Here is a 12,866-nt window from a genome sequence, read left to right on the forward strand (position 1 = left end):
ATTGTTAGCCTTCTTTTACAGATGAAGAAATTGTAACTCATAGAAGTTAAATAACTTGCCCAGGGCCTCATAGCTACTCCATGATGTGTCTTCTCCATTCACCTCCATTCATTTTAATGTTTTTTTCAGCAGACATTATCGAGCACCTGACAGTGTGTGGCAGGCACTGGAGATGTAGTCTTTACCTCTAGGCAAATCACCATCTAGTGGGAGAGACAAGTAAGCCAGCAGCAATACTGTGGTATGAATAGGTGTTACAGTAAAGGTATCTGAGAGATGGTGCACTGGAAGTGGTGCATCTTCATAACACTGTAGGCACAGGGGAGGGTTCTTTACTTCAGAACAAGAATTCCATTAATTAGAGCTTCCTAAATACATTTAAGTTTTACCTTTATTAAGCATATTGATAGAAGGGAAATTATCGATAGAAGAGAAACAACAGAGAAACTTGGTGCTTTAGAAGTTCCTGACCGATGTGCATTGGGAGAGTAAGGGAAAATATCCCTTGGTGCTTACTGAAATTCATAGGAAATATATGATTCAGTGTCCAAATATACTTTTGGCACAGCTTTCAGAAACACGGCACTTGTGTAACTGCTAAACACATGGTAGGTAGTTTCTGCCTTTATAAGACTGAGCTGTGCCAAGGTGTCTTTAAAATAATCAAGACATTAATATTAAATAACAATATTCATTGATGTCATCCAATCCTTTAATTGTTCTAGAGATCATGAAATGGTATAAACCTTACTTATACTATCCCTGAAAGTTGAATTTTTTTTTCAGAATTTATCATGTTGATGATACTCCTTCTGGATCAGTGGATGGTGTCCTTGATTATAGTAAAGCCATTCAAGTAGGTGATTTTATTATTGCCAGCAAATGTTAATATCCATAGATTTGGAAATACTGTAATTTTATTTTGAGACCTGAAAAATACTTGTTTCCAATGAATAGCATATTATTCTAGTAATTCTTTTAAACATTTCTATTCTGATTCAACTTTTTCTAGATCTGCTGTTTTTTCTTTTGATTTTTTAAAAAGTTTTGTTTTGACATAATCATAGGCCCGCAGAAAGTTGCAAAAATAGCACATAGAACCTCTTTACCTCGCTTCCCTCAGTGGTGACATCTTACATAACTGTAGTGTAATATCAAAATCAGGACATTGACATTGGTAATGATACTGTGAACTAGACTATGACGACCCAGTTCCTTATTCAGTTTTCACTCGTTTTTACATGTAGTTTTATGTAACTTTATCCTCATAAAAGACCTTGCCTCATGCTACTTCTTCATTTTCCATCCACTCTCCACCCCCACCCCATCCCCTGGCAATCACTGATCTGTTTCCGTCTCTATAGTTTTTGTCACTCTGAGAATGTTTTATCAATAGAATCATATAGCATGTAACCTTTTGAGATTGGCTTTTTTTCCAAAAAAAAGAAAACCACCCATCCAGGTTATAACAGTGCCATGCCATTTGCCCCCTTCTTTCTTTTGGCATGCACTGGTCCTTCTGCTGAAGTTCATCTTTTACAGCTAAGCTCAGGTTTTTGCCTCTCTTCCCGTTTTGGTGTAAGTCTGTGCTCCTCCCTCTGTGCACCATGACTCCTGCATTTACCTCTACTCTGATCATACTGTACGGTCACTAGGCATTGGGTCCACTGTCTTCCCCAGTAGACTTTTGAGTAATCCCTGAAGGCAAAGGTTTCATCCGAGTATCTCCAGTGCTTAGTTCAATGTCCGGCACATAGTAGGTGCTCAGTAAGTAAATTCTGGATAAATTAATAAATATAGAGTTGAAGTATTCTTCTTAGTGAATTGCATACCACCTTATACCAGATTAGTCATTGAGTAGATATTTGTTAAAGAGTAACATTGATTTATTTTAGGGCACAAGGGATCCAATTTGTGCCATAACTGCATCTGATAAGACATTGATTGTGGTAAGTTGTTAAAAAAAACTTATTCTATGAATAATAATCATTTAAATTGTAAAAACAGAATAAAGCAATATGTTTTGGATCTGAATATCATCTTGTGGGCACTGAAGTTTTACTAGGTCCAACAAAAGAAATAAAGTTTTAAAGATTGCCTCACAAATTGTTAATCATTTGTGAAAGTGGTAGAATAGTGGACAGCTGGGGAGAGTTTGACACTGGGTTGAATGAGCCCTATAAATATCGGCAGATTTGGAGCAGATTGGATGGTGGTAGTAGGTCTTGGAAAGTTTCCTCCTTTGTGGCCTGCTTTTTTGTATTATAGAAAGTGCTTTTACTCAGCTACTTTCATGACTTAGAATGAATAGGTAGTGTGTTTGCTAGCCAGTAAAATAAAGAAGTCTGTGGCAAATTTTTGCTGAATTTTTCAAATAAAATCAATGTATCAGTGTTCTAGTGTCTTTTCTTGAGCTCTGATATTTGAAAATATTAATCTTAGAAATAAACATTTAATAGAGCAATGCTGTTAAGAGTCAATGAATTTGAATTATGTAGATAGATCCTTGAGTGTGTGTCTTTCCAGTTCTAGTTACTTTCTTTAGACATTAGCTAAGTTTATGGGGAAAAAATCTTAAGAACATAGTACTCATTTTTCCTCATCAAGTGAATTTGGTATATGTTTTAAGCAGTTTGTCTTATAGTCAGGTCTGTGGAATCTTTTATTTTCTTTTTAGATTCTTTGCTGTACAGTAGGTTTTTTGGTTGTGTTAGTTGTGTTTCTGACATTTGCAGGAAAAACAGAAAAACATGCAGGTCAGATCAATCACAAAAATTGACTTAATTCCTAAATGAGAGCATCTACCTATAAGAAAAACTCAAATAGTTTTAATACCAGCCAAAAATTTTAATGGAAAAGATATCTGCGTTTAAAACTTTCCACTGTTGCAATATAAACAGCTTTTAGAACCATGACTTTTTTCAAACTTTTAAAGCCACAGGACCCACTATTTCAAAAACAAAATCTTATTGTGTACTTAACGATATATTAAATCTTTTAAAGCCTATACTTCCCTTTTGTACATTAAAAAATATCCCCCTCCTCCCCACTCCCTTGCCCTCCGCAGCCTTTCTGATAGGCCCCTCTGGAGGAGCAGGCTGGGAGGGCAGAGCTGCTGCCCTTAGAAAGGGGAGAGGGAATGACGGGCTGAGTGCAGCCTTCTGCTTTTTCCATGGCCTTGGCCCGAGGCACAGCAGGGTTTGAAAATCACAGCTTTCTCCTGTCTGTTGCTCTCACTGTTGATTTGTCAGCCTTAAGGCTTGCGTAGACTTGCATAGAAACTTCTGTTTTTAAGCACATTTAAACTAATACTCATTGTATTACTGCTTTCTGATCATCTCCCTTTGCTCCCAACTGGTATCACATAGATGGCTGTAGGATAAAAACATAGACTTTCAGTAACAGCTGTTTCCTATAGTGATCTTATATTGATTTTTCATATATATGAGATTTAGTTCAATAAGTGCTTTATATTTTAGCTTTTAATGTACCCTGAATGTTAACCTAGACCACTGTAAATAACCCTAGATATATCTTCCCTGTGATGTAAGACTTTGTGTATTATTAAAGCACTGGGTTTCTGACTTCTTTCTTGAATATTACATGAAAAAAGATTAGATCACCTTCAGCCACTTTAGAAAGGTTTTAATTAAATTAGGAGGTAAATAGGTACGTAGAACATGATCAGTATCAGAATTGAGAATTCACTATGACATCATCACTTTGGTTTTGAAACAAATGTATGAACTATAGAGAGACCTGTAGCTGTAATTTAATATTATTATGGTAAAGATGCTTTAGTAATCAAAAATATTTTCTTTAGAGTCGTGAATCTGGCACCATTCAGAGATATAGTCTTCCTAATGTTGGTTTGATTCAAAAATACTCCCTTAATTGTCGAGCCTACCAGTTATCCTTGAATTGCAACTCTAGGTAAGTCTGGAAACTTTCCTCACGTGGATGTTAGACTTAGATGTCAGCCATTGGGATTGTTGTATTTATGTAATAAATGCAAAGAAGTGTGTTTGTTTTAAACTTGTCTTATAGTTCAGTGTGCTTTTACTATAGTGTATTTGTATTTAAATATTATATTTGCTATACTGTGTTTAGTTTAGATGTCCTTCTCTGATTGGGCAAAATATAGAAATTCTAGTGTAATATTTTAAGTTATTTGCATACCAGCTGCTTTAATCCCTTTGGATACTTTTTTCACAGGGAAGCAAAATGGAAGTCAGCCCATGTCTTCTATCAAATTTATAAATGTTTGTTGAAAACCAGTTATTTATTTAAAGCCATCTCTCCCTTATTCCCGGGTTCTGATGAACTTATTCTGAAGAATGGTGATAGGTCATTATATTCATGAATGCTGATAGTACTTTTACAATTTTTTCCCCTCCTCCAATTTCATTATTTGTAGTCGTCTTGCTATCATAGACATCTCAGGAGTTCTAACCTTCTTTGACTTGGATGCTCGGGTCACAGACAGCACTGGACAGCAAATCATTGGCGAGTTGTTAAAACTGGAGCGAAAAGATGTCTGGGATATGAAGTGGGCCAAAGATAATCCTGATTTGTTTGCAATGATGGAGAAAACAAGAATGTATGTTTTCAGAAACTTGGATCCTGAGGTAAAAACAAGAAATGAGCATTAAGAGTACATAAATAATGAGCCAGACACCAAAACCTGGACATTTCATCTTTGTTTCTTCAGGAAGTTTGTTGGTGTTGGCTGCATGAATGCTGAAAATAAATAGAAACATTTCTGTGGAATTTAAAAATATTTGGTTTTAAGTGGGATTAATATTTATCCTTTAAATATTCTCTACTTTCACTGAAAGATACTTCCTAAGCATTTATCTGCTCTTTCTAAAAGATGGAACCATGGTCACTAACTATGTAGTCTTTCTTTCTTTCTTTGTCAAAGTTTAAAAAAAAAAGAAAGAAAAGAAAATCAGTAGTCCTATTTACCAAAATTAAAACAACCAAGCCAAAAAAAATGTGGCTTTGAAATAGCCTTGTCCCTTCATTCTCTTTTGCCTGTTCTGTGCTTATTCTGTGCTTACCTTGGTCTTATTTATATTTACATGAACTTTATCACCTGGTAATCCATGTTCTTTCTCATCCTGATAATCTTACGAACATGCAGATGTGGACCATGATTAATAATCTGCTCTGTGTGGGGTGTCAGAAAGCTCCTTTCTCACTAATTTTAAAGTTATATTTTTTATTTTCTACTTGTGGCTCACATCAGCTAATTTTAAGCTCTGAATCTGATTTCTTCTGTCATTCTGCTCTGTATCAACTGTTAGCTGTTGTGTTTAGGAATTCAGAATAATTTGAGTGGTAGCCTAATCAAAACATCATTAAAGAAGATAAATCTTTTGAACAATTTTTGAATTATCAGTGCAGTGGATTTTTCAGTTTGGAATTTTTGATACTCCTGTTGTACTCCACTAGTGGTAATAATGAGATGACTTGATAAATGCTTTGTGTCATTAATTGATGTTTGTTTTGGACCTGTAGTTTCCTTTTTGGGAAGAAATCACATGCTGGGGCCCCTGAGCTACTGAAGATCTTCTGTAATAATTTATTTAGTTCTAAACTATTTGCCCCTTTAATGTCCTAAATTATTTTCACATTTCCCCATTTGAGTCCTATCCAGGATCTTTGGGTTGGTCAATGACCTGATGTAAATTGCTTTCAAAGGCTTTGTTAAAGCTTTTAGGAAACTTGAGGATCTTTGTAATTTTCAAACCCTGAGTAATGGCTCAAAGGAAGGGCATTCAGGGCTGCTATATTTGACCTGTATAAGCATGGACTTCTTTCAAGGGTTCAAAGAAAATTTGACCCTTGTTACAAAACAAGTGTGGAAATTTGACAGGTAACCATGGGATAAACTTGAGGATGGAAGTAAATTCTTTTTGAACGTTAGGGTCCTTTTTCCATCCTTGGCCCTACTTACATTAATTCCAAAATCATGTGCCTGGAGAAGTGAGAGGATTATGCCTGGCTGTTCGTAATGTGTGGGTAGCACACATGGTCAGTCTTGTACTAAGGGAAATCTTTGCCTGGCAGAAAGTGTTTCTTAAGTAGTTTTAAAAGAACAACCTTTTGTTTATTTATTTTGGGGGTTTGTTGTCTGGCTTGGCAAGTACTTCAGTTTCTGTTAGATTTAGAGGTAAGTGAATTTCTTATAACCTTACCAGTGACTGGACTTCTTTATAAACCATGTTGTGCTGTTCTTTTCATTCATGGGGACACTCTCTGGCTCTGGTCCCTTTTGGTTACTTACTCTGCTAGTCACTTCTCTAGCATGTGAGGACATAGTCTTCAAAACTGAATTTACTAGAACTCCTTTAGGACATATTATTCTGTATTATTATTCAGGAGGTAAACTATTGTTTGATGATTAATACTGAATACATTTTTATACATTTGAGTGTTATTATGAATTCTAGATTCATACCTTTCCTTAAATTGCAAAACTTTCTTCAGATTATGTGTGAGAAAATGGTGCCATTTGTGTGCAAAGTTCTAATTCATTGGTAAAGCATATTTTCCTTGAGAATTAGGAAATGAATATTTCATGTTGATAGTCCCTGCTTGATCATTTTCATCTCTAGTGACCCTCTCAAGGTACTGATTTCTTTATTGACCCATTGATTTTTTAGTATAGATGTTGTTTATTCTCCATGAGTTTGTTTGTATTTCTAGTTTTCTTATTATAATTAATTTCTAGTTTCATGCTGTTGTGGTCAGAAAAGTTGCTTGATGTCTTTTCAGTCTTTTAAAATTTATTGAGTTTTGTTTTGGCCTGGCATGTGATCTATCCTGGAGAATGTTCCATGAGCACTTGAAAAGAATGTATATTCTGCTGTTTGGATGGGATATCCTGTGGATATTAAGTCCATTTGCTCTAATATGTCATTTAAAGCTACTGTTTTCTAGTTGATTTTCTATCTGGATGATCTACCCATTGATGTAAGTGGGGAATAAATTTCCCTAATAATATTGTATTAATGTCAGTTTCTCTCTTTATGTCTGTTAATGTTTGCTTTATATATTTAGGTGCTCCTAACATTAGGTGCATGTGTGTTTATGAATGTTAAATTCTCTCCTTGGATTGACCCTTTTATCATTATATAATGCCCTTCCTTGTCCTTTGTTATGGACTTTGTTATAGACTTTGCCATGAAGTTCATATATATGACATTTCTATATCTATATTTATATGTCCATATATCTGTTTGTTTTAAACTGATAGTCATTTAAGGTCAATTGCATTTTGAAAGGTCTATATTTCCTCCCCTCAACTTTTATGTTTTTGATGTTATATTTTACATATTTATGCATATCCCTTAACTGTTTATTGTAGTTATAGTTGATTTTGTAATGTTTTGTTTTTTAACCTTCATACTTGCTTTTTAAAGGCCTGATCCACTGCCTATACTATATATTTGCCTTTACCAGCAAGATTGTTTTTCCTTCATTTCATTCCTTTATTTTTTTATTTCTTGGTGATTTTCACTATTCTGTCTTCCAGGTTGCTCATGCATACTTCTATATCATCTAGTCTGCTGTTGATTCCTTCTAGTGTAGTTTTCATTTCAGTTATTGTGTTTTTCAGCTCTGATTGGTTCTTTTTTATATTTTCTAATTCTTTGTTGAAGTTCTCAGTGTGTTCCTCTATTCTTTTCCCACATTTGGTGAGCATTCTTATGACCATTGTTTTAAGAGTTACCTGATAACTCTTTATCAGGTAAATTACTTATTTCTGTTCCATGAGGGTTTTTCCTTGGGATTTTATCTTGTTCTTTCGTTGGGAACATATTCCTTTATCTTCTCATCTTGTTTACTTTCTCTTTTTGGCTCTATGACATTAGGTGAAACAATTACCTATGCCAGTCTTTAAGATGTGTCCTTATGTGGGAACATCTGTATGCAGTCTGTATGTGCCCAGTGGCTTTGGTGGGAGAGCTGGTACTGAAGTGAGCATAGGCTGGGGCTTTTTCTCGGGTGTACTGGGGCCGTTGCCTTGGAGGGAAGGGCTGGAGCTGGGGGTGAGTAGGGGGTTAGAATTGGAATCCAGCACAGGTGGGGGCTTCTCCTGGGGCTTTCGGGGCTGCTGCCTTGGCAGAATGTAGGGCTGGAGCTGGAAGGGCTGGAGCAGGAAGGGCTAGAGCCAGGGCCCAGTGGCTGCTGTGTCTTCTCTCATGGTGCAATGGTGGTTGCCACCTGTGTGGAGGGTGCTGGAGCTGCAGCCCAGTGCAGACTGGGAGACTGCTGCAGTCTTGGCAGGCTGGTCAGGGTACCAGGCACTTTTCAGTCTGCTGCCTTTGCAAGCAAGACTGTGCTTGTAGCCTTTAAGAGCAGAGTCTGAGTTTCTTAGAGCCCTCTGGTAAGCCCCACTGGTTTTAAAAATTAGCCAAGGGGGCTTGTCCTCCCAGTGCTGGACCCCAGGGCTGGGGTGCTCCATGTGGGGCTTGATCAACCCTTGCTCCTGGGGAGGATCCCCACACTTGTGATATCCCCTTCCTCCTCTAGGTTGCCTGCTAGGGGTGTGGGTCTTGTCTAGATCACTCCTCCTCCCCTCCTACCAGACTTGGTGTGTTTTTTCTCTTTCCATCCTTGGTTGTAGAAGAGTCGTTCTGCTAGTCTTCAGGTCATCCTCAGAGAGAGTTGTTCTACGTGTAGTTGTAGTTTTGGTGTGTTTGTCGGAAGAAGTGAGCTCATCTTGATCCTGCCTGATCTCTCTCCTACCCTTCTATTTCTCCTTTTCTCTTTGTTTTTGGTATTATTTTTTTTATCCACAGATTACCTTTTATAACTTTATCTTTTGACTACCTTGCTTTGTTGAATTATCTAGCTAAAAATAAAAAATTTTCTAGTGATTAACCTTTTCTACAGGTATACTTGGGTTATATGCAGTATCAATATAAAGTATATGAAAGGCCCCTATAGTTTATAAGAAATATTTCATCACATGTGCTTTTTTGTGAATTAAATTTTGTTCTGATTCTTTCTGTTCTTAAAAGCATACTGCTTGCCTTTATGTAATATAATTTTTTTGAGGAAATTTAGGGATTTTATAAAATTTTCTTATGTGTGAGTAATCAATTTCTAGTTTTTAAAGAAAATATACATTTAAAAACAATAAACAAATAATGTGCCTACAAGAGCCTCATTATTAAATTTAGATATATTAAATGCACACTAAATATGGTTCAATATTTACTTCTTATTTTCATCTTTTTAATGTCTTCCTATTATTGTAAGTTTTGTAGTTCCTGTTATATATGAAGCACTAACTTTCAGAGTTATAAAATTGATATTTTATTTGGATTTAGGTTACTTTCTATTTCATTATGACATTACACACATATTTTAAAGAATTGCATTCTGGAGTTATTGTTATTATCAGACAATATTATCCCATTCTTTTTACAGTGTTCTTGGAGGTATTAATTATATTGGAAGTTTATTTTTTCTACTAGGGATTTAGGACAGCTACTTTACATTATAATATGCTTTTACTATATTTCTACGGGCCTGTATAACACTAGGACAAGAAACAGACATATAGTAGGCTCATGTATTTTCATGTTGGCAAATTAAATCTTCTTGTGTAGGAAATGAGTCTATCAAGAATGCCCTCTGGCTGATGTTATAGAGGACGTACTGTTCAGTATGGTATGGGACTTCTTTGACAATGTGCTTAGATACAAATATAGTGTTTGTCGGTTTCATTAAGAATTAAATTTAATGTTGCATGGACTGAATAAGAATTATCAAACTGTCTAAACCATTTTTGAATTAATTCAAAAAATTTGAACTGATACAAGATCCTTTTAGGGAATCCATACTGATTATGTAAGGTGTGATAATAGTAAGGTGGTCATGTAAGAGAACATCCTTATGTTTTAGAGATATGAAATAGGGATGAAATGTCATGATGTCTCTAAATTTACTTTACTTTAAAATACTTTAGGCAGAAGATTGACTGAAGCATATTTCTAAAATGTTAATAATTATTTAGATGATGGGTATATATGTGTTAATGACATTCTGTCTACTTTTTTGTTGTTTTGAAAATTTTGATAATAAAATTTAAAATCATGATATGGTAAAGAAGGAAAATTTTGTACAATTAAACGTAACATTTGTTTTTTTATCTTTCAAGGAACCCATTCAGACTTCTGGATATATTTGTAACTTTGAGGATTTAGAAATTAAATCTGTTCTTTTGGATGAGATATTAAAGGTAATTCTTACTAAAAAAACAATTATATTTCTGTTTCTGGCTTGACTGGTATTCATTTTTGTACCAGGCCATGTAGTATCCTGGTTAGGAGTATGGATTGAGGAATTCCAGCCCTGCTCTGTCACTTATACAACCTTCAGATTCATTCCTTCATCTTTTAATTTTTTTAAATTAATTAATTAATTAATTCACTGCGTTGAGTCTTCGTTGCTATGCGCGGGCTTTCTCTAGTAGTGGTGAGTGGGGGCTACTCTTCATTTCCGTGCACAGGTTTCTTAGTGCGGTGGCTTCTCTTGTTGTGGAGCACGGGCTCTAGGCGCACGGGCTTCAGTAGTTATGGCACATGGGCTCAATAGTTGTGGCTCGCAGGCTCTAGAGCACAGGCTTAGTAGTTGTGGTGCGTGGGCTTAGTTGCTCCATGGCATGTGGGATCTTCTCGGACCAGGGCTTGAACCTGTGTCCCCTGCATTGGCAGGCGGATTCTTAACCGCTGTGCCACCAGGGAAATCCCCCTTTATCTTTTAAAGCTTCATTTTTCCTTTCCTATCTATGAGCCTGTTTTTACTTCTATAAAATGTGGATAGTAATAGCACCTCTATTACAGGATTGTTATTTTATAAGATAATGAGTGAAAAGCAGTTAGCACAGTGCTAGGACCAAGAGCTCAAAAATGGTAGTTAGTTGTTTTCATTATTTTTATATTATTTTTAACTGAGATACTGAAAAATATTTGGTAATTTTCTTTAGTCTGTTCCTTGTTCTAGGATATTTGAGTAATTTTTTTGTTTGGAGGTCCACTGTTCTCCCTTTTTTTTTTTTCAGGTTTTACAAAGTAATCTATTTCTAATTCCAGATAATGGAATTCCAGATAATTTTTGAATCCCTACTTTAGCCTTCATTGAACATTCTTTGAGAATTTTTTACTCTAAGAATATACTGAAAGTTTACCTTCCTTTTATTTAAAATATTTATTTTTCTATGTACTACATATGTTTTTTGGAATTGATATAGTGGATTTTATATTTCCAGAAGTTAGTTGCATTTTATAACATGGTTTCATATTTTGGTTTGATATGTAAATTGCAGCGCTCTTTTATTGTGAACCAGGTTTTTTCTATATCATGACCACCCTGCAGCAGCAGGAATAGCCCCCACCCAAAATTTGGTTTGCATGTGAAGAGTAATGATACCACGGACATACCAAAAGGGTGTAAAAAGGTCTTAACCTACGTAATGAGCTTTTAGGGGAGAAAGGATAGGCTTCCTAAGTTGGTCCAAAATTGGTGTGAGAGCAGGGAAAGGAGATGGGCTTGGGTTTTTTGGGTAGTTAGAGAGCGGGGCTAGGATGAGGGTTCCCATGGGTAGGTAGAGATATGTGTGGTTTAAAACTCCTGTGGCACCAAAGGATGGAACACTTATGCTTTTTTATCAGCTTGTCCAGATGTGAGGTGGAAGGGGAAGGGGGAGGGGTGAGGCTTGAAAGCTATCAGTGGCCAAATTCAAAAAGGAAGGTCTGAGGTTCTATTGCAAGTTAGTGATTAACATTAGATAAACATCAGAACATTATTCTGTATCACTGTAACTGGTATATGGAAAGATAGATTTGATAGATTAGATAAATAAACAGAAGTAATTTTATAAAAATGGCATCACTGTACAATCTGCTTTGTTAGTGTTCAATTTAATTTTAATTTAATAACGTGACAGTGAATCTGAAGGAACTGTTCAACATTAGATAATTATTTTTCACCACAAATGATACTGTTTTTCAGGGTTAAGAAAAAAACTATGAAAAACTAAGAGGTTCTTGCTTTTAAACTACATCTTAATTTTTGATAGTATTGATTGTCCACTCTAAAAGATGATGTTCTTACATTTCTCTCTCTTCTTCTCCTTTTTTTGTTAGGCATATTGTTATTTTTATGCTGTCAAGATTTAGAACATTTACATTTTGTTTTGTAACCCTAATTGCCAGCTGTTTAGTCTTATATTTAACTGAAAGCTATTACAAGTCTTTTTCTACATTTCCTCTGTACATGAGTTCTTAATTTTGATTAAACTTTTAGTTGGCTGGATTTCATCATTATAGTTTTTTTCAAGAAAGGCTCATAGTTGCTGATTGCCTTAAATTCTGGAATGCTTAAAACTGCCTGTAATGTTGTTGCTCTGATGATTATATTGACTTTTATGAAGAATTTTTTAAAACACATATTTAAACTGGTTAGATGTACTTTAAAATCCTTGATACACTGGACACATTTTATGCATATCTAATCCTAGGATAAAGAATAACTACGGTATTATTGCCCGGTTTACTGGCAGGGGTTGTTAAACTGTGAGGGAAACTAGGTTCTCTGTGACAATTTTGTTGTCTGTCTGACTTACTACATGCAAAGCCATAAAGAAAAGAATATTGTCATACTTTAGTTCCCTCTGAGGCCTTGTTGACCCAGGAAATATTTAGCTGAATTTTGGATTCCTTCAAGCATACAGTTTTAAGAAACAACATGAGTATTGTACACCTAAAACTGATACAATGTTGCATGCCAACTATATTTCAATAAGATAGGAAAAAGAAACAACATGAGAAATTTCTTGGCAGACT

The 12,866-nt window shown here is 35.4% G+C and overlaps 1 protein-coding gene across 3 annotated transcripts in view; it reads left to right on the forward strand.

Annotated features, from left to right (window-relative positions):
- WDR35 (WD repeat domain 35) overlaps positions 1-12,866 on the forward strand; it is a 63,721-nt gene that overhangs the window by 34,564 nt on the left and 16,291 nt on the right. For all 3 annotated transcript variants that reach the window (XM_057742553.1, XM_057742555.1, XM_057742556.1), the window contains 5 exons: positions 787-856; positions 1,896-1,949; positions 3,824-3,933; positions 4,418-4,628; positions 10,181-10,261. In XM_057742553.1, the coding sequence (XP_057598536.1) occupies positions 787-856; positions 1,896-1,949; positions 3,824-3,933; positions 4,418-4,628; positions 10,181-10,261 (526 nt within the window). The remainder of the gene's footprint in view (positions 1-786; positions 857-1,895; positions 1,950-3,823; positions 3,934-4,417; positions 4,629-10,180; positions 10,262-12,866) is intronic.

Source organism: Hippopotamus amphibius, chromosome 7, assembly GCF_030028045.1.
Source record: "Hippopotamus amphibius kiboko isolate mHipAmp2 chromosome 7, mHipAmp2.hap2, whole genome shotgun sequence".
NCBI lineage: Eukaryota > Metazoa > Chordata > Mammalia > Artiodactyla > Hippopotamidae > Hippopotamus > Hippopotamus amphibius.